Raw genomic sequence first — 22,049 nt, 5'->3', positions numbered from 1 at the left:
CTTTCCACAGTATGCATCCGATGAAGTGAGCTGTAGCTCACGAAAGCTCATGCTCAAATAAATTGGTTAGTCTCTAAGGTGCCACAAGTACTCCTGTTCTTTTGCGAATACAGACTAACACAGCTGTTCCTCTGAAACCTTTTGCCTGAGGTCACTTATGAACTTTGGACCCTCTTCTGTAATTGATGTTTCCAAACCAAGAACAAGCCCCAGGGCACAGGCAAATCCAGTCTCCCCTAGCTGGACAGAGGGTTCACTCTGCTGCCATAATTTAAAGCCGTTATCAAAGTGCCTTAATCATAAGACTTTCCTTTAAGGGGGATTGTGGCTCTGCGCTAGAACTTGGGAGGCTCCTGTTCAGTTCCTGGTTCTGCTTCAAAAAAAGAGTCTCCATCTCGGGATTTTTTGGACCCTGCCTTACACTTGCTGAACAATCGATGATGGCAATACTGCTGCCTGCGTGCTCTTGGGCAAGGCCCTGATTCCAAAGGTATTTAGGCTCCTTTCACTGAACTCCATGGAAGTTAGAGCGCAAATACCTTTGAGGGTCTAGGCCCTAATCTCTCTGTGCTTCAACTCCCCCTCTGTAAAATAATACTTCCTCTCTGCCCACCCTTTGTCTGTCCTGTCTACTTAAACGCTTTGGCACAGTGATTGTCTCTTACTAGGTGTATATACAGCACCTGGCACTATGGGGCTCAATATCAGGGTACAGGAAATATGTGGCAGAGCTGGGATTGACTCCAGACTTAGATGCAGGCCAGTGCCTCAACTACCAGACCATCCTTCTCCCTTTCCATCAAAGGTCCACAAAATGCTTTTCAAAAGGGAGTATCATTTGCATTTTACAGATGGGGAAACTGAGGCATTTAGACATTAACCAAGGTCACCCACTGAGTCAGAAATGCCTTTCTGCTGGCTCTTAGCTCCCTTCTCTGCTATGTATATTGTCTTCCATTTTTCTACTCCTCCTCCCCCCTTTTTGAGAACAGCAGGGAATGAACGAATGTTGCTCTTTTAAAAGTGTGCCTGGAAAAGTCGAGATCCAAGACTGGCAATGCAATTATAAATACCATTTTCCTAGAGATAATGGCTTGTGCCCAGGGAAAAACATATTTTCCAAGAATTAGTTTGAACATTTAAGTGACTTTAAAAATATCAACCAACTCCTTCATCAGCTGCAAGGCCTTGTTGTATTCCTGTACCTCAGCGAATTTCAAAATGGAATGGCTGTTTGACAGGGAGGACTCAGTGAGTCCTGGGTTTTATCATGCAAGCAAAAGAAAACTTTGTTTACAGAAGATGGCTGTCACAGCAGCACTACAGAAGTTGGGGAAACTCCAGACATGGCACTTAAAAAGTGAACTGAAGTGCAGGGGGGCACAGCCCTTAAACAGTGAACAAGGGCTTATGTTTCAGGCTCTCTTCCTACTACATTCCCCTACTTTTTGTCTTTTTACAGGAAGGATGTTTACCTATGTTTACAGTGGTACCATTGTAACTATAAAGTGACATAACCCTCCCTTCCCACCCCCAACACACACAGAGTGTGGAAGCAATTTTACCACCATAAAAATGGTCAAAGCAGTAGAGACAAAAGGTGGGTGAGGGAATAATCGTCTATTGGACCAACTTTTGTTGGTGAAAGAGAAGCTTTTGAGATCCAGTGCAGACCTGAAGAGGAGCTCAAAAGCTTGCCTCAGATATTGGTCCAGTAAAAGGTATTACCTTACCCACCTTGTCTCTCAAATCCTGGGACAACATGGCTACAATGCTACAAACTTCCGGCAGTATAACATATTCCACCTTAGGGACTGTACCAGAATAACAATGTCAGTATTAAAAAAAACACCACACCCCCACCCAACAGTTATGGCACAAAAATTGCGTAGACCAGGGCTCGGTTGCAGTAGCCTGGGGCTCTGGAGTAGGGCCCATGGAAACCCCCTTATTCTGAAGCTTTACAGTCAGTTGGTGCCTTTCCTTTAGCGTATTTCTAATACATGCTTTCCTGGTGCAAACGAACAGTTGTGATGCACAGAGTTGCTGGTGCCATGCTATCCCACCCTTCCTGAAAACTGGCTTCAGCTAGACAGCAACTCGCTCAACTTTTGCCTAGCTGAAGCATTAAGCCCCAGAGTTTATGGCCATTCAAATGCTAATGTTTTGCAGGCTACATCACCCTAGCCAGGATGAGATAACTGGCCTAAAGGGAGGATGAGTCACTTTCTGCAATCACTCACCAGACTTTCAGCAGAAAGCGTTAATGCTAGTGACCCTGACCCATTGTGAACTCACGCCACAGATGAATATGGTAAGGACTTGTATTACATTCATTTGACTTTTGGATAGCCTACTCCAGTAACGTGGTAAAGTCAGTGAATTGGGTATGTGGTGTTGCAGTCATGTTGGTCACGCTATTAGAGAGACAAGGTGGGTGAGGTATTTTATTGGACCAACTGCTGTTAGCCAGAGACAAGCTTTCGAGCTACGCAGAGCTGGAGATTTCCTCACGCACCTTGCCTCATTGAACTGTAGTGCCAAGACTGTTTTGGTGAAGTGCCAAAGCGTGGGGTTTGGAGCCAGGTTTGTACCAATTATGGGGCACATAACACTAGCTCACTTCCACTCTATGGCCTTCCCTATATTTTCCCCACTGGCAGCAGCAACAACGGGAATACGATGGGAGACAGAGCACAGGCAAGCTCCTGCTGTTTCACCTACCCTGCCATCTAGACTCGCTCCAAACCAGAGTGGGGATCCCACCACTGGAAGTGTTGGGGGGAGAAGGCTAGAGACTAGCTTATTTGCAAGCACAACCCTCTGCCTTTTGTTAATACAGCAGCAGAGCCCTGTAGACAGGTAACAGAAGGCACCTGCCCTACAAATTTAAGTAGAGACTTCAAAAAATGCTCACACATGAAATCTGAAGGAAAGGCTTATCCTGAACTTTGGTATCAGTCCTACCTTTATTCTGAGAAGTGACTGAGACATCAATTGCGTTAGTAGAGAGCCATGAACAAACCATAGTCATTGACCAGTGCTTAGCCCTGTGAACAGACCAAAGATGATCCAGGCAACTTCCCCTCTTCAAAACAGGTTTGGTTGTGATCCTGGCCTTGGAAGAAAGCTATGTGGTTGCTACCCCCTACTCCTGCCATTTCTCTCCAGTTAGATGTTGTCAGGAACCCACACCGTAATATATGCTTATCACGAGTTCTGTACTTCTGTAATATTTTCCATTTTCATAAACACAATCCTCAGTTCAAAAGCCACAATAAATGTTGGTAACTGAAGCTAATTCATTGACCGTACACTGTTATTCCCCTTTGAAGAAAGGGCAGCAGAAGAGATTTGTTTATCGTCACATAGGAAGATCCAGGAATAAAATCAGGGTCTGCCTATTCCCATTACTCTCCCGCTTACAATAAAACCAACCTCAGTCTTCCTATGCTTCCAATGTATTTTCAGAAACTGGACGATGGGCTCCTGGCTAGATACGTGAGCACTGAGCCACTACAGCTAATAGTGGCAAGCATAGGGAGGTGGGGACAGTTAGCCTTAAGTCTACACCTTAGACATGGTAATTGTCTAAGTTTCAGTGTCCACGGTTACATGGTTGTAGAATTAAAGATTTAATCCAGGGATAAACGTCCTCTAGGTGCAGCGCTAATTTTTGCCAATGCCTATTTGTGCACCCGTACCACCACAACTGTAGCTGGGGAAACTACAGGATCATGTCTCATGTAAAATTTGCCTGCTAGCGTGAGGAAGATTTGCTACAATTTTGCCAGTAGGTCTCAAGGTTTGTGGTTTAGCATAGCAGAGGTGTGTCTAAATGGTTTCACTGGAATTGGGAGATGCGCCTGCTGTCTAGTCCAAATGACTTGACAGCCTCAGGGAAGCCCAAGCAAAACTTTTCACTATAGAGCCACTGAGACTTGATTTCTTCAACATTTATTTTTCATATTTAACTTATTCAGATATCACATTTTCTACATTAAAATATTCTCATGCTAACACCTTCCCATGCCGCCCTCTCCAAGAAAAATAGAATTGACACAACTTTAAGTTGGAATGCACTAAAGAAATTGCTATTGCACCCAAGTTACAGAGACCAAACAATAGAAAGTTAGACCTGCACAGGACAAAGCTGCAGGGCAACATCAGGGACAAGCTGAAGTCAGTATTCGACACAGTTTAAACCATGTTGCACCTCTGAGTTTAACACCTGTCTAGAAAAGTGCTAACACGGTTTGCAACTCATGCATGGATAGGCAAAATAACAAACTGACCAGATTAGCCTGGAAATGGAAAGCAGACAAATAAGGAACTCTAAAACCCTCTCTGCAGGGGGCTTTGAACCCAATTTAAACTAATTGCAAGCATGGAGATACTGGCTGGGTTAGGATTATTTTGGAAACACTTAACTGTTTGGCCCAATCTAAACGGGCTAGCCAAATCCATGTTTGGAAGGGTGATTTAAACCAAAGTTAAAACATGGTTTAAGGCCCAATGTCATCCAGAGAATGATTTAACACAGAATTCAAAATATCCTTTCAGACATATCAACAAGAGTTTCCTTCTGTCCCTCTACATCATTTAGTACAAGACTTTTAAACTACAAAATTAATTGGGGGCCCCCCCAACACTACCCATACAATTGTATCTGGGGGACCTGGTATAATAGGGTTGTCTCCTATAATGGGATAACAGTTCAGTTTTGTAATGAGAAGAGTTTGAAGCTTTGGACAGTCTACAGTGTTGTACCATCAGATGTTTGCATGATTTGGGACAGCACTGGGCTTTAGCCACTTTTCATATTTGTGACTTCTATATTTCAGGGAGTGGAATGGTTGGAGTAAGTTTCCTGCTTCTCTAACTTTTCAAGGGGGCAGTTAAACAGGTTGATTGACTCCCTAGTCCAAGATAAGGACAAAACCTATGATCCTCATATAGAGACCTACTGCTTTGGATCTCTGAAGAGGTAGGAATCTTGCTGTGCTACTTGGAAAGTACTGTTTTGTGCAAATGTTGCAACTTCATATATGTATAACTCTGGGGACAGCAGCAAAATGATCAAGGATCCCCCAGCTCTAATTAAAGCCAACAGTGAATTGTGTTCTGGTACTCAGATGTACACTGCCATGTAGCCAGCTTTCGTCTTGCTCATCTGTCCATCAATCACAATAGCAGGTCAGCACAGAGCGCCATCTGTTCTAAACAGCACAGCAGTGGCACGTGATCAGGCTGAAGGCAGATGCTCTGGGAAAGAGGGGGGCTACCATTTGCTCCTTGGCTCTCCATAAATAACGAGTTACATTTGTTCCTGGACTGGAGACCAAGTTCAGCTTCTGGTAATCCCCCTCCTGAGATGATTTAAAGGAAGTCAGTCTAGAAGACAATTATAATCACTGCAGTTACATACGTCTACAAAGATAGGTGACTGAAGCTTCTTCCCCTTATGAAATTTTACCAAAGCCACTGAAGATCCAGGCTTTGGAAAGATATTTTAAACTCTTATCAGCTTAACACATCAGGAACACTGGCACAACATGTCACTTATTCTTGATTTTAATTACAGGAGTGACAAGTAAACACCAACACATGAAAGAGGAAAATAAACAGCCTTTCACAGAGTACAGAGCTAGAGATGAAGCTGTGGCTAGTGCTTTGCAGTGGAGTCTCGAGGGTAGAACTCTGCCAGGGTGCTCTGAGGAATTCTCTTTAACATCTCTTTGGGGAAGATTCGCAGAAGCTGCCAGCCAACGTCCAGGGTCTCGTAAACAGTACGGTTTTCATAAGGACCTGAAGAGGTAAGAGACTAAATTATGGGAACAGCCCAGAGGGTCAATGTCAAAGACAAGACCTGGTCACTCCAGGTGTAACATGGTTTGAGTGCCTTGCACAGTATGTCCCATATACTTTAGACATACTTACCCTGAGCTATGAAGTTCCTTTCAAACTTCTGCAGAAACTCCAGATAAAGAAGATCATCTGAGCTCAGAGCTTCCTCACCAACTACAGCCTTCATAGCTTGCACATCCTTTCCAATAGCATAGCAGGCATACTAGAAAGGAGGGGAAAAACAGGGGAGAAAGCAAGATCATGTGGCGTTTGACCGATGTTACAAGGAGTTATGTGGATTTTTAATACAGTACCAACAGTGTACTGGGTGGATAGGAGGACAGAATTTGGGGCTCTTATTCCAGAGTCTTTATGATTTTAAATAGAGCTGAGGGATGGGGGAGCAAGAAACAGCATGACATCGCTCAGACACTACAGTGCAGTGTCTGAACCTGACCAGAGTGGTTTTAGAGTAAATTACTTAAGGAACAAAAACTTAAGTTGACTAGCTGTATATACAGCATCTGCTGGATACGACGACACACTGCACAAAATACAGTCAACAGGGTGGTTGGTGTGGAAAGATAAAGCAGCATTTGGCAGAATGAGCCTGGAAAGAACTCCACAGACTATTTATTGGTACATGAACAGCCTATATATGGTTTGTGCACAAAGCCCAGTACTGAAAAGGGCTTGTAGCAGCAGACCAAATGGGAGGAGTGGGTCACTTATAAAACAGATTTGTACAAGGGCTCTTATAAGTGGACTATAGCAGAATCTCAGCTTTAAGGTATCAAAGGGAAGCAGCTTCAGATTTGAAAGGGCTAGCCATGTCTGATCCTTTTCAGGGTTCTCGACAGAAGAAGCAAAGGTGTATGTACAGCTCAATACAGATTCCACATAAGAAGGATAATGCATACCAGCTGGTTGGACACATCTGAATGGTCCTTCCTGGTCATACCCTCACCAATAGCAGACTTCATCAGTCGAGACAAGGAGGGTAACACATTAATAGGTGGGTAAATCTTTGGGAGGAGAAAAGAAAGTTAATGGATAGCACTGAAAAAAGCATGTGGAGCTCAACATTACTGGTTAGTTACATGAAAGTTTTCTTCCTACATGTACCCTACAATCTGTTCATAGTACAGAGACTTGAGAGAAAGTTGGCGGCATTCACACCACTGTTCAAAAAGCCAGTAGCCTGGCCTCTGCTGCTTCTAGCACTTCCATGTATTCAGTGTTAGTTTGCAGGTACCAGCACCACAAATTCCTAATTATGGTTTCTGCAACTCTGTATTAATTCAGATACAAACGAGAGCTAGCTCATGAAGATAAAAGTTCTCCTGAGAATGGAAAGAAATAGCACAACCTGGAAAGTCTGAGGAGGAGTGGTCATTTTGGACTGGCCCTCAAGTTCAGGAGTGGATTTGCAAGGAAGGGATTTGTAAACCTACAAAGAGGATCTTTGTAACCTGTTATCTTGCTAAGTTTACTCTGCAACGAAGTCAGAGTGGACAGCTTACATATGACAAGTAATTCAGACACCCAGGTCTATTAAACAGACAATTGCTTTTAGACCTCCAGTCTTCAATCTATGGCATCTTCTCCCCCAGGGCTGCCTACTTCTAGAGATGCTGAGGACCTGCAACCTCAACCAGACCAGTATTATACAAGTCCTTCCTCTAACATCTTTTGTCAGAAGAACCAGCCAATAGAAGAATGTAGGCTAAAACTAACTCTTAAGAACTTTGCATGTAAGATTGCTCAGAGGTGTGGTACCTACCTGTCTGTTGTGCAGCTGCCTATCCACATAGATCTGCCCCTCAGTAATGTATCCAGTCAAGTCAGGGATGGGATGAGTAATATCTGCAGAGGAAGTGGTTTTATGTTAAGTTTTCAGACCCTGCTTTTTATATTAATTCCAGCCAACGCCACACTGAGGAGTCAGCTTTATAAAAGCTGTCTGAACAGCATATTTTACTTTAGATACCATAATATTCTAGTGTAATTAGAATGCCCTTTAAAATGCCTTGAAGCTAAATCAAATACCGCACATAAGAAAACAGAGGATGACAAAACAGAGCAGTGCAGTCTTCAACTAAGTAGAAATACATCCAAAGAAAAGGGACCAAAGGACTTGATAAAAGCCACCACTAGGCTTGTTAAACCAATGTAAGGGGTATTCTAAAATCCTAGGCAGCACTGCCATTACGCTCTATTACTAGAAACAATGCAATGCATTATTACAGAGGCTGTTTGTTCTGCAAGTCATCTTGAAATTGCTAGTTACCCAACTGCCTGAACATATGCAGTTGCTTTACCATGCAAAAGACCGAAAGGGAAAGTCATCTCACCTTTGTGCCTCACTGCCCATTTGATGTGGAATGATACTTCATACACCTCAAGAGTGAAGAGAACTAAAGTATTTTGTATGCAAGATGCTACACTGCATATTTTTTTCAAAGCTCTGAAGCGAGCTGATGCTCTTAATACATTCTCTCTCCAACTGGTTCTGGAGGATGCTGAAATTAGAGTACTTCTAACTCTTTGAAATACATACATCTCTTGAGCCAGATGGGATTTGAACTAACCATAAATGAGCACAAGACACAAAGTGGATGCCTCACACCTTGTCTCGAATATCCTGGGACCAACACAGCTGCAGTGCTGCACACAGATGAGCACCTCAGCTGTATGACAGATCTGATTCCTCTGAGAAGATGTTATATGTTGCACAATAGGATGGACACATTTTATTGTTAAGGTTCAGCTTCTCTCTTTTTGGCCAACACTGAGGTTGCAGATCTTTATCCGAAGTCTAATGGAGCTCCAGTACCCAATAAGGGGAAGGAACTTAATGATTGTGGAATCTCAGTCGTTGGAGATTAAGAGCAGGTTGGACAGGCACTTGTCAGGGATGGTCTAGATAATGCTTGGTTCTGCTGTGAGTGCAGGGGACTGGACTAGAAGACCTCTTGATGTCCCTTCCAGTCCTCTGATTCTATGATTAAAACTAGCAACTCCAGCCTCCTGACTGGTATGAATCAGGCATCATTGGATTATCCTCAATCAATACCCTCCCACAGAATGCACACCGCAATAGTGCTAAAACATCCAAGAACTACATGACACAAGTGATCTTACATGCCCATATGTGAAAAGCAGATCTATTCCCAGGGAAAAGCAGTGGCCAGGACTCACCATCGTTGGGCATGGTAAGAATAGGAATCTGAGTAATGGAGCCATTCCTGCCTTCCACACGCCCAGCTCGCTCATATATAGTGGCCAAGTCAGTGTACATGTAACCAGGGAAGCCACGTCGGCCAGGCACTTCCTCTCTAGCTGCTGAAACCTGCAGGCAATTCAGGCAAAGTTACTCAAAGCTCATCACTGAGAGTTCAGGTACAGCCACCACAAAGTCCGCCACGGCATCCAATAAAGTTATATTAATGATTAACAGGACTGGCCACATGGTAGTACCAAAACACAGCTATTCAAATCCTCTACAAGAGAACACCCACAAGCCAGGCATGAAGATCATTCCCTGTGTAAAACGGAGATCCTGTAATGCTGATCAGAAATTGACTGCCAGGTTAACAAGAAACTACTGAATCAATCTCCACTACAAATGAATTATATATCCAGGCAGACAAGCCAATTTTGCAATGCTTTATGACACAGTTCTGGCTAGTTTCAGAAGCCTGAGAAATGCAGAAGTAGCTTAACCTTGCATGCAAACATCAGTAATTTTTACACGTTTTCCCACTAGAACTATAAGCAACTGGATAACTTAGTTTTGAAATGGGAGATTCCCGTGCACTGTTATTTCTGTCAGAGCCCACTTTACACGTGTCTGGTTTAACATGGAACGTCAGCTGCATGCAGTGCCCATCCCCGGATACAGACTAACTTGTTAGGAATAACGGAACCTGACAGAGTAGCTTTTTTAAAATGGATTAGGTATCTTTCTCAAAAGGGACCGAAGAACAGCAAGAGGTTTGCTGAATAAATTACTCATCCATTTTATGCTCCCATTCAATTTCAGCCCTTTTTGCAGGGTGGCGAACACGTACACACATTTATCGGCTACACAAGAACAAGTACCTCTCGTAGAGCTTCAGCATAGGAGCTCATGTCTGTCAGAATGACTAGTACGTGCTTCTCACACTGGTAGGCCAAGAATTCAGCAGTGGTTAGAGCGAGTCGAGGTGTGATAATACGCTCAATGCTGAAAGGACAGAATTGCACGTTCAACACCATCCAATACTATGAGGTTACAACTGCATACACTGAACAGCACAACTCAAAAGTAAGAGAGGAAACAGGTTAGGAGCCCTGTGAAATCTACTCCATATACTAATTGGAATGCACATATAATTAGTGTCCAGGTCTATAGTATCTGAGCCTACTGCCACGAACGTAAGATATTTGACAAGCCAGTAACGTGGCTTCTTTTAAGGAAAATGGAACAGATGCCTCAGGGGGTTGTGGAAGCTCCTTCCCTGGAGGGTTTCAAAAGAAGGCTGGATAGGCACCTGTCTTGGACGGTTTAGACATGACAAATCCTGCATCTTGGCAGGCAATTAGACTAGATGACCCTCGTGGTGCCTTCTAACCCTATGATTCTAAGGGTCTCAGAATCAATTTTCAGCAGCTTTTGGACACCATAGTGACATGTTTTCCAGTGCACCAGTTCTCCACATTTCTGGTTGGGAAAAACAGTCATTTTACCTACTTACGTTGGATCATTGGCCAAGTTCAAGAACAGGCACACGTTGTCCATGGAGCCATTTTCCTCAAAGTCAGTTTTGAAGAACCGAGCCGTTTCCATGTTCACCTAAACCACAATACTAAGTAGTCATTTGCAAACAGGGAGACTGTTTAAATTCCCATTCTATAAAGTAAGTTATTTAAAAGACTGGTTCAGAGCTGGTGCAAGCCTTTAATATCTATACTACCAGCCCACCTTTTCAGTCAACCTGTGACTAAGAATAACATTGGACAGTCTATCCATAATGCAATATATTATCATAAAGGAATCAGAGCTCAGGACTAAGTGTGGCAGGAGGGGTAGAGATGAGATATCTTGCCTTATTCATGACCAACCCTAGTCAGGTGAAGACAACTGTCAATCTGGAGGGAGGAACACGTAACAATCCTCTGACAGTCAGATGTTCTGCACAACTCCAGAGAGATCTAACTTGGATGCATATGCAGTGTCATCCTACCATTCAAGTAACTGATATTGCTCTTTAGTAAGCACTGTCCCAAGAAGAATTTGGAGATCAAAATGACAACAATTCTGCCTCCACCTAATATGAGAATGTAACAATGCAACGACACTACAAAACAGATGCCTACGTTAAGAAACTGAGTGTCTGTAGCAAGCCATTTTACCACAGAATATCCTGCTATTAAAATTTCCCCTTCAATTGTGGCAGGGGTTACAATCTGGGCAACTTACACAGTTAACGAAGTTTTTAAAAATGCAGTGCTTGGGACCTTTTAAAATGTTCTCCTCTTGTTCCAATTACAATGGAACCACCTATTCTTACAGATACCATTCTACCCCATGAGGCATTCTCCCATCAGACAGCCAGGTAGATTCATCAGCCTCGATAATACTATTGCTTTTACAACAGCATAGTATAGACAGACCTAAAATGTGACAAGCAACTCTAAAAAAATGATTAAGTTTGCATAATTCCAGTGATATAGCAAACTGGATTGATTGTTCCATCTTAGTGCTCAAAGTATTGGAAGTAAACCACTTTTACGATGTACCTAAGCATAATGGTACTTACACCCATAGCAGCAAACACAATGGCAAAGTTCTCTTCACTGTAGTCCATCACATCTTTGGATTTCTTCACTAAGCCAGCCTGGCGACATATCTGAGCTGCAATCTGAGAGTAATGCAGAAGGAGCTGCATAAATCTATTGTAGTAAGTTGCACATTTATCTACTGTACAGACTAACGCAGGGAATAAATCACTTTTTGACATGGTTAAATACAAATGGTCTCCCAGAACTTTGCCCTGAGGCCAAAAGCAAGAAAAAAAAGCAGAAAACTGGTGCTAGAGAAGGAAGATTATGTGGTATCTGGCCAATCAATATTTGATAAGAAGCATCTTGAGAAAGCAGAACTTACTCTGTTTTAAAGCTTTGTGTTAATTGGTGTATATTTTACGCACACAAATATTCTTAACTCTCCTCACTTGTAACCTCACATAGCTCATTCATTTTAAGTTCTTTGCACTGCAGAACTGAATGTTTCCAGCAGCTAGTTTTTCCCAAGGCTGTCAGAGCTCCATTAAAGCACCCACCTCATTATGGGGCAAACCAGCAGCAGAGAATATGGGAATTTTCTGTCCTCTGGCAATGCTGTTCATGCCATCTATTGCAGAAATGCCAGTCTGAATCATCTCTTCTGGGTAGATTCGACACTGTGGATTGATTGGTTGACCTATTGTATTTTCACAGAGAAACCACCACATTATTTACCTAACTTTAACAATGCATAGATTAATAAAGGTTTCAAGGCAAAGTTTCAAAATAAGGTTATAAAAATGCATTTAGAATCACAAACATTTTAGTTCACCAGACACTTCTGGTTCTAGTTTGAACTTAGTCCATTGACTTTTTTTTTAATTGGTCATGAGATCATTTATCAATTTGGCATTTTATATGCATGCGGATAAAAAGGACAAGATACTGTCATCCTACTCCTTGGAAGGAAATTAACACCCTCTTATCTTTGGGGGAAGGTTACCACAAGTCTATTATAGTTAGCACTATTAAACCACTTTAACCAAAGCACTCTCCCTAATTAAGAACTGCATTACTGTAGGAAAAAACAGATCACTTGCCCTGTGGGCCCATCTTAACAGTTTATGAACAACTTTCTGATGAGTTACTAGGCATTCAGTACTTTGTACACCTTCTGCATGATTTTAGAGCTATTGTTTCATTTGCAGAGGCCTCTGAAAAGTAGCTTGTCACTGCATTTTGTGTAGAGTACATACTGGAATTCAAGTCAAAAGTCAGCCTCTTGTTCCCTACCAGAAATGGGTACCATGAATAGTTTTTGAAAACACACATACCCATAATGTCCAGGTAATCTTCAGCCAAGACAATGGGACCTCTGTCAATAGGTTTTCCTGATCCATTAAATACACGGCCTACAAAAACAGTAACAAGATTATGATTATATGAACAGGACAGTAGTTACCTAGTTGTTTTCCCATCTGTAGTAGTATTACATGAAAATAAATATGTTCAATCCAAAGAGCAAGGTCTAGTGCATACCAAGCATATCCTCAGATACTGGGGTTCGGAGAATATCCCCAGTAAATTCACAAGATGTTTTCTTAGCGTCAATACCCGAAGTTCCCTCAAATACCTGCAATATATCAGAAGAGACACCAGGTGAAATGGATACATGTTCCTTTAGCGTAGGTAGATAAAGACATTGTGCAAAGAGTTATAACAGATGGGATGGAGATATACAGGTCAGTGAATCTCTAACACAACAAGCAATGGGTTAACCAACAAGCAGCAAAAGCAAGACGGACCTGTGTAATACAGGAATTATTTCCAAGACCATTTAGAAATTGTTCATTTGTACAGATATGTTAAGAAAGCAACACTGTATAAAAATATATTTTACATATGACCTGTAAAAGCAGTTAGTCAAGAATGCCAGTGGCTATCAGGGATCACTCCTTTAAAATTTAAGATCATTTTCTGCTGCCTACACAATAAAGCTCTTCAGCTAAGTAGGATTACAGTGGTAACTATTAACAGCTGCTTTGAGAACATCACATAGATGTGTCTCAAACACAATGAAGCTTTGCAATGGATCTACATTGTAGTAGTACACGCTGCATGGAGAAGATGAAGGAGGACTCTTGCCTTATGTCTACAAGACCCTATTGTGGTCAGAAGTTTCCTTAATGTTTAAACAAAAGCAAAAACTGAAGGTTACTCAGATCCACCCACCAATTATTTTCAAATGTTTTTTGAATTTATATTAAGTTTTGACTCAAGAAAGTTACAAGGACTTTAGATTTGCCATAGCCCAAACTGATGCCCACTAAGGAAAAGTCTTTATGGGACCATTCTGTCCCTAGTTTACCTGAACTACAGCTTTAGAGCCGCTGACTTCTAAAACTTGCCCACTTCTCTTTGTGCCATCAGGAAGTGTCAAGTGGACAATCTCTGCATACCTAGGAAACTAATGCAGAAAAAAAATCTGTAAGACAGCGGGGAAAAAGTTAAAATCCACAAACTAGAGTTACCACATTATCCATAATAGACTAAATAGATCTTGAGACAAAAAGCTACCATATCTTTTACACAATTCACAGTCAAAGGGAAGCGCCAAGGCAGTTAAGGTTTACTGACAAAAATGTAGCTGTTTTTATGATGAGCTCCTTAATCTGAGTGGCAGATTTAGCAAGCAGCGAGGAAAAAAAAACTTGTTTAAAGACAGCCTGAAACTGTTCTCTTGAGTAGCTGAACCCATATGCCAGTAGTCAAGCACAACAGAGATCCACGTTAAAGAGAAGCCAAGAACTCTAGCAAGGGAAAATTGTAGCTTGTCTACCACAAACACCAATAACCCCTGCAACCCTCCTATGACCCCTTCTAACTCCCCCCAAATATTTGATAAGCATATGCTAAAAATCTTAAATTGTTTCCTGTTGTTCATGTATTCAATACTATGCACTGAGTACTTTACAAGATTTGAATCATTAATATTAAATTTGAGTTTGATAAAATGCATATGCATTAGAGTTTAGACTGTTCAACTGTAGCATCCGTTTCCCCACTTCTCTTCAAACGTAGAAGTATGAATGGCATAGTTGCAGAATTATACTCCTTTCCATTTCAGCCACAGGACATTCTTTCCAACCAGGGTGCCTGACAGCCTGTCCCAATGTCCTGAAGCAGTCTGTGTGGCAAGTTTTGGCATTTAGCTCAAAGTGTTTGGAATATAAACAAGATCTTGTGTTTAAAGTAGATCACAGAACCCATGGAATGCAGAGCTAAAGACTGTTCAAATGTGTGTCTAGACTACAAGTCAGCTTTCCCACACCATCTCCCTCAAAAGAAGATTTCATTAGAATAATTTTTACCTTAACTTGATCCAAGATTACCAGTGGACCATTAACTCCTGATACAGTTTTATATGCTGAAATATAAAAGGTGCAAGTCAGACAATATATTAAAATCAGCATAAGCATTCTATGCTGAATAAGTAGAACACCACACCCTTTGCAAAGTCTGGGGGTCTAATCTTCTCTGAATCTGTGAGACCTTCCATATATAGTGGAAGCTATGTGTACAGAACAGCAAGTGCCATTACCTGGTGCTGGTGATTCTATAACCAGCATTCTTTTCTTTGATTCACTACTTGGCCAGTATCCCCAAGTGGTGTTACAGGACACTGTAGCATTGGAGAGGCCACTTATGTCCAGAGAAGAGCCATGAGTTCAGCGATGTAAACCTACATAATATGGTCAAATTTAAACAGAAAACTATCTAGATTCCCTGTTCTTTCCATCAGACACAGTTCAATTCACTACCTAGCCTAAACTATTGTGTAATGGTGCTGCATTCAGTGAAATAACTGCCATTTTAATCCATCAGAAAGGTAATCAATGTGATGCATACAAACATTTTATCAATTGGGAAAAGTCTAACAGATAAATACTATACAACTAATTGCAAAACCTTAAAAAGTCACTGATAGCAACCTAAGGATAAGGGCAGTATAATTCATTGAGTGTTAGTCTTTTGACAGAGATCAAAGCAACAAGTGAACACTATATGCCATTATCTCAAGACTCAATCTAATAGTCATCTTTAACAAGAGCAGTAAAGTATCCTGCTGAGTGATGTCAAAATCACCCAAAAAAATCTGCATTACATTTAGTTTAATTTACACTCAGATGTGAACAGATGAGGAATCTCACTTGCTCAAAAGCTGATGATCTTCAGAGCACCTACAATGCATTTGGGAAACATTTTCCAGCATACCATGCCAACTGCTGCTGGAAGAGAACCTTTCAGCACCATCCCAAGAGAAGCTAAGGGACTGCACCATGAAAGATGGTGTTTCACTTTAGTCGGTAATTCAGAAATTACATAGTATTTACCACAGCTCATATAAGGTGCATTGTCAAGTCACTGAGGAGTAGAAACATGCACAGATGTCTGAAGTCCATGTTTTAGACAGAGAGTAGGTCTACACCAAAAAACACGGCATCAGAGCAGCTGCACAAATGCAGCTGTAGCACTTAAGTGAAGATACTGCTATGCAGATTGGGTAGTTAATCCACTTCCCCAAGAGGCAGTAGTTATGTCAACAAGAGAAGCTCTCCTATCAACACAGGGCAGCCTACAAGGGTTTAAGGTTAGTATAACTAAGTTGCTCAGGGGTTTGGATATTTCACAGCTACTTCTGAACATTCCTCTACACTGGTGGGCACTAAACATTGACTCATGGGACTGTGGCAGGAGATGAGCCCAACACTTTACAGGATGGGTTTTATTATTCACCTTGTAATTGGCACATCTTTTTGGTAGTAAGACATTACTATTAATGTGTAGAACATAACTTTGCAGATGCTGACAATAGGAAATGACTTTCCAATCATGATTACAGTTATTCCACTAGAATCCTTATTATTCCCAAACAGGGCACCAGTGTCTGTGTTTAAGCTTAGCCTCACTTGATTTGTGAATACAGGAAGTGTTTGAGAGCCACAAGGTTCTACCAGGGTCACAAGGGAAGACTAAGCAAGAGAGTAATCATTAATCAGTTACCACGGGGGAAAAAGGATGAGCAAGTTGAGCTATTTCTAGATTGGAAAACAAACTAATATGACCAAGAAAAGAATGTTACCAGGAAAGATCACAAATCCCACATAGACACAAACAGGCTATAAAGACCTGGAAATACAGCGTAGGCCAGACAATGTGAGAGTTTAGTACACATTGAAAGATGTGTGCCTAAATCATGTTTTATGTATTATGTCAACAGTGTGATATTTACAGTGTTAACAAAGGTAACAAGAGTTTGCTGATGAACACGCATAATAGTATAATCTTGAAAGATTTTAACCTGGAGATGAAAAAAGATACAATACTGTGTAAAGCTGGTTATAGGAGCCATTCTGTCACATTTGGTTAGTTATAACTGAATTTAGATAAATGTTAAAGCTAAAGAGGATGAGAAGTCTAGCTCTGCATCTTTTTTTACTTACAAGGAAATGTTTCATTTGTCCCAAGTTAGGCACTTTGGGTTTCTCTGAACTGAACACTTCTCATTCTTGTTATGCCGATTAGAACTATTCAGTGTGTGTACCAATGTGAATAGCACTTTAAAAAAAAAATATCAGGGTGAGGGTGGAGCCAGACATTTGCAAAAACAGGAGAGAACTATATTGAGCAACATTACATTTTAACTTGTGACAGTCTTGTCAGCACTTCCTCACTGATCCAGGGTGAAGAGCTCACTTCCTAACACTGTCCATCAGTGAGATACCAGAGGGGATTTTATTACATTAAACAGCATCAAATCTATTGGTAGATTAACACAAGCAGCTTGGCATGCTGACTCCAAATCCTTGTTTTCAATAACTTTTTAGCCATTCCAGTGATGAAGTGGGTTACAATTAAATCTCAATTTAATGTTTTACATATATAAAGACTCTTCTACCTCAAAGGATTCCAGAGTGTGACAAGCTATATACATACCCCACAAAAAATGCAGCCACCTATGAGGTGGAAAGCAGACAGCAAGTGCCCAGCAACAGAGGAAGGGTCACTCTGGGTGGGAAAAAAAAGCTGGAACAAATCCATGCTGATACATGACCACAGGATCTTTACTGTCCATGCAGAATAGACATGCACTTAATTTTTAGAAGGCTCATCCAAGAAAGCCATTAAACTGCATGCAACTCTGCCTTAGAAAGACAGAGAGCTAAGCTGACTAAGTTCAAACCCCAGAAAACAGAACAGGTGTTCCAAACCTCCATGCTCAAACCACTAAACTACCCCATCTGGCTGTATATCTTGGGCTTTGATGTCCTGTTCCCTTCTACTTTTGGATGAAGATTATTTTGTATGACCTTTTTGGGTCCACAGTTACTGATCTGGACTTCAGACTCAATTGAAATACTCAAAACACAAAAGCAAAGAAGTTACTTGTCTACCCAGTGAGAAAATTCATGCTACTTAAGTAGACAGGCTCTTTCACAGAGTTACTTAATCACACAACTTCAACTGATCTAAATCAAAAGTTTTAGCAAAATCACTGCTCCAATCAGTTTTGGCCTTCCTCATACCCACACTGCAGTAAAGGATTTAGAGCTGTGAAATAACTGCCTAGTAGAATCACTATTTCCCCTTTTCCCCAACTTTCACAATCACAACAGTTTTAATGTACAAAATCACATCCCTCCCCCCAATATCACTTCACACTGTTTACAGTCATATGTCCTGTTTCTGCCAGAAAACTGATCTGTGCCATGCAGGGAAATACAAAATAGTGGATAACTAGCAACTAGATGTATCCAAAATTTGACTGTTATTTGCACAAAATTAAGTCAGTAGTCATACCAATTACACTGAAGAAACTCCAGTTTCTGTATCCAGTAAAACATATAAGCTCATAGCAATTGAGTCAGTTCTATTTATGAAGAGGTTGTCAGAACCAAAGAAAAATATTCACGTGTCCTTACGGATTTTGAATTAAAAACGAGACTAATCCACCCAGTCGTTTAACTGAAAAATTAGGCTTAACTGAATTTGAGATATTGAATTTTAGCTCCATTAAATGTCTGTAGCCAAAAGAAACCTTATGATGCACTTGCAGTCTCTAACTTAGGGCATGTGTGCACTACAAGTTGAAGTCAACCTATGTTAGATCGATTTACAGCCACTGCAGTAATTACTACATGGCTGAGGTCCATACTACCCTCCTTCTGTCAGTGGTGCATGTCCTCACTAGGAGGACTTCCTCCAACTGAAGAGGGGTAGCATTGGGGGCCGAGAGCCAGGGTTCTCAGCTCTGTTCAGCTCCCTGCTGGGAGCCCAGCTGCACTCCAGGCTTCTTGCTTCCCTGAGCCAGGGGCAGCTGTCCAGGTTTCTCACCTCCTTGCGCAGAGGGACCAGGCTCTAGTTGGAGCCCACTACCAGCCTAGGCTTTCTTGTCAATTTCATGGCTCCAGCATGGAGTTGTGAAATTGACAAGAAAAACAGCCAACAGACAATGCAAGTAGTGCAGTGTGTACAGGGACATTGTGTCCCCCTAACTTCACCAAGATAAGCCCTAGGCTTCTCACAGAGGTGGAGTTTTGTTGGTGTATCAGGGCATTTACATCAGTGGGAGCAAGGCTGCATTGTGTACACTGACATAATTAGGTCTTATGTCAACTTAACTCTATAGTGTAGACCATGCTTAAGCTTTTTATTTTGACTGATGCCCAGCAGCAGCAACCTCACCTTCAGCAGGTTATTATGAGGATTTCATCTAGAGAAACCTTAGCAGCAATAGGTTCATGAAACAGACTATGAATTGAATCGCTTGAGAGATTCACCTTGCTATATTTCTGTACTCCATGCAACAGAAGCTTAGAAGTTAGTTATAACTACTACACCTATGAGGTCACACCTACTTCCATCCCCTGCTCCCTTCTCATCCATTCATATTCTCTCTCACACACACTCTACAGCAAATGATTGTCCCCTTACAATCTAGTGCACTTAGATTCAGGAAACAGTTTTCCCCTCCTTCTGGAAGCACATGCATTTCCAAATGAGAGCAAGCAGGCCCCTCTGAAACGTGTATCTGCAATAGTCAGATGTGCCCACCTCCACCTAATTAGCCTTTCCTAAATTTAAACAATATAGGATTTTACCGTAGAGCTAGAATAAATAAGTCACATTGAAATATAAAGACAACTGCAGTCATGACTGGCTATTAAGCTACATAACACCTGCTCCAAACCACATTTGATACTTGAACATATTTGTTAAAAGTCCTTTATTTTATGATACATCTTGAGTATCTATGTAGTCAGTCTCACATTTCCATTAAGCTGCAGTGTAATCACATGACCTTGAAACAGATCAGGAACAGATTAGTCAACCCATAGGAAGAGTGATGTTTCACAATCCCTTATTGTCCTTTACTCAAGTAAAAATCAGGACAATACATACTCCGTAAGACCGTCACACTACTTTAAGAATACTAACTAAAAGCAGTGTCCACCATCTGCCTGTTATAGAACCATTCCTGTTGAAATGGAAACTGGAATTTGTCAGCAACCATATTCTGCACACAGAATGCTATTTCAAGGGGTTGTGCCTAGTAAATGTAGCCAACAACATGATCTTTCCCAATAGCCTCTGTATCTCAATTTTCATTTGTGGTTCATCCATGCCAAGAGTCCCATGTGGCAATATTACAAGGAAAAGCCATTTACCTGTGTAAAAAAGCCACATAAAGCCCCCGACTTTCCTAATTGCCTATGTGGATTAACTGCTCTGTTCCCAATAAGAATCTGTCCAGCTTTACCCCGACAGGGGAAGTCAACTCTACTACCCTGATAAACACCCCAAAGGTGGTAATCTTGGGGAGGGGGTGCTCCTCAAATCCAGTCCCATCCACAAGGCACACCCAACTTCTGACTCTTATTCCTACACCAGGCAGACCCAGACCCTGGAACTAACAGAGCAGCTGTACTCTGCTTGACACAGACCTACACCAGAGCCCCACTGGTCTATTTCCACCCAGTGGACACTCGAGCCCAAGACACTGGTGTGGGGAGAAAAGTTGGGCCAGAGGACAGCACAAGAGGTGGCTGGGGAGCACTGGGGCCAGTGGGCACAGAGAGGGGCAGTGAGAATGGCCTGGGTGCCGGGACAGAGGTGAATCCAAGAGCAAAGGGGCCTCCAGCCAAGGGGAACCAGACAGCACCAACAGAGCCTGGGTTTAGGGATAGGGAGGTCACAAGGCACCAGGCCCAGTCTCACTCTCCCCCCCCGCCCCCCCAGGCCCAGTCTCTCACACTCTCCCCCCCCGCCCCCCCAGGCCCAGTCTCACACTCTCTCCCCCCCCCCCAGGCCCAGTCTCACACTCTCTCCCCCCCCCCCCAGGCCCAGTCTCACACTCTCCCCCCCCCCCCCCAGGCCCAGTCTCACACTCTCTCCCCCCCCCCCCCAGGCCCAGTCTCACACTCTCTCCCCCCCCCCCCAGGCCCAGTCTCACACTCTCCCCCCCCCCCCCCCAGGCCCAGTCTCACACTCTCTCCCCCCCCCCCCCCAGGCCCAGTCTCACACTCTCTCCCCCCCCCCCCCCAGGCCCAGTCTCACACTCTCTCCCCCCCCCCCCCAGGCCCAGTCTCACACTCTCCCCCCCCCCCCCCAGGCCCAGTCTCACACTCTCCCCCCCCCCCCCCCGGCCCAGTCTCACACTCTCCCCCCCCCCCCCCGGCCCAGTCTCACACTCTCCTCCCCCCCCCCCCAGGCCCAGTCTCACACTCTCTCCCCCCCCCCCCAGGCCCAGTCTCACACTCTCCTCCCCCCCCCCCCCAGGCCCAGTCTCACACTCTCCTCCCCCCCCCCCCCCAGGCCCAGTCTCACACTCTCCTCCCCCCCCCCCCCCAGGCCCAGTCTCACACTCTCTCCCCCCCCCCCCCAGGCCCAGTCTCACACTCTCTCCCCCCCCCCCCCAGGCCCAGTCTCACACTCTCTCTCCCCCCCCCCCCCCCAGGCCCAGTCTCACACACTCTCTCCCCCCCCCAGGCCCAGTCTCACTCTCCCCCCCCCCAGGCCCAGACCCTCCCCCCCAGGCCCAGTCTCACTCTCCCCCCCCCCCCCGGGATGAAGCGGGGGCCCCCCTCCCACTCTGGCCCAGCCCCTCCCCGGGAGCCTCTGAATGGGGAGCCGGAGCCCGGCACTCACTGAGCCGGGGCTGGGAGATGTAGTCCCGGCTGGCCGCCGCCGCCTGCTCCCGTGCGGCGGCCGCGCCGCTGGCGCCCTCGGACACGGCCCCGTTCACCATCCCCCGGATCGCCCGCAGCGCCGCCATCTTGTCCCCGTCTGAGCCCCGCAGCGCCACTGCGCAGGCGCTGATATAGTCTCTCCCGTCCTCCCGCCGCCGTGCGCGCCGCCGAGACCCGGAACTG

At 43.5% G+C, this 22,049-nt stretch overlaps 1 protein-coding gene across 1 annotated transcript; it reads right to left on the bottom strand.

Annotated features, from left to right (window-relative positions):
• Positions 1-3,941: 3,941 nt before the first annotated feature.
• Positions 3,942-21,981, bottom strand: ATP6V1B2 (ATPase H+ transporting V1 subunit B2). The gene is made up of 14 exons (XM_048829300.2): positions 21,826-21,981; positions 14,988-15,043; positions 13,985-14,083; positions 13,156-13,249; positions 12,951-13,028; positions 12,174-12,313; positions 11,652-11,753; positions 10,587-10,684; positions 9,952-10,075; positions 9,049-9,199; positions 7,631-7,713; positions 6,768-6,872; positions 5,941-6,070; positions 3,942-5,808 (listed from the first exon to the last, which is right to left on the bottom strand). Exons 1-14 carry the CDS (start codon positions 21,950-21,952, stop codon positions 5,666-5,668), a joined length of 1,530 nt encoding a protein of 509 aa, XP_048685257.1. The 5' UTR covers positions 21,953-21,981; the 3' UTR covers positions 3,942-5,665.
• Positions 21,982-22,049: the final 68 nt, after the last annotated feature.

Source organism: Caretta caretta, chromosome 26, assembly GCF_965140235.1.
Source record: "Caretta caretta isolate rCarCar2 chromosome 26, rCarCar1.hap1, whole genome shotgun sequence".
NCBI classification, from domain to species: Eukaryota; Metazoa; Chordata; order Testudines; family Cheloniidae; genus Caretta; species Caretta caretta.
This window is presented reverse-complemented; position numbering and strand designations above follow the sequence as displayed.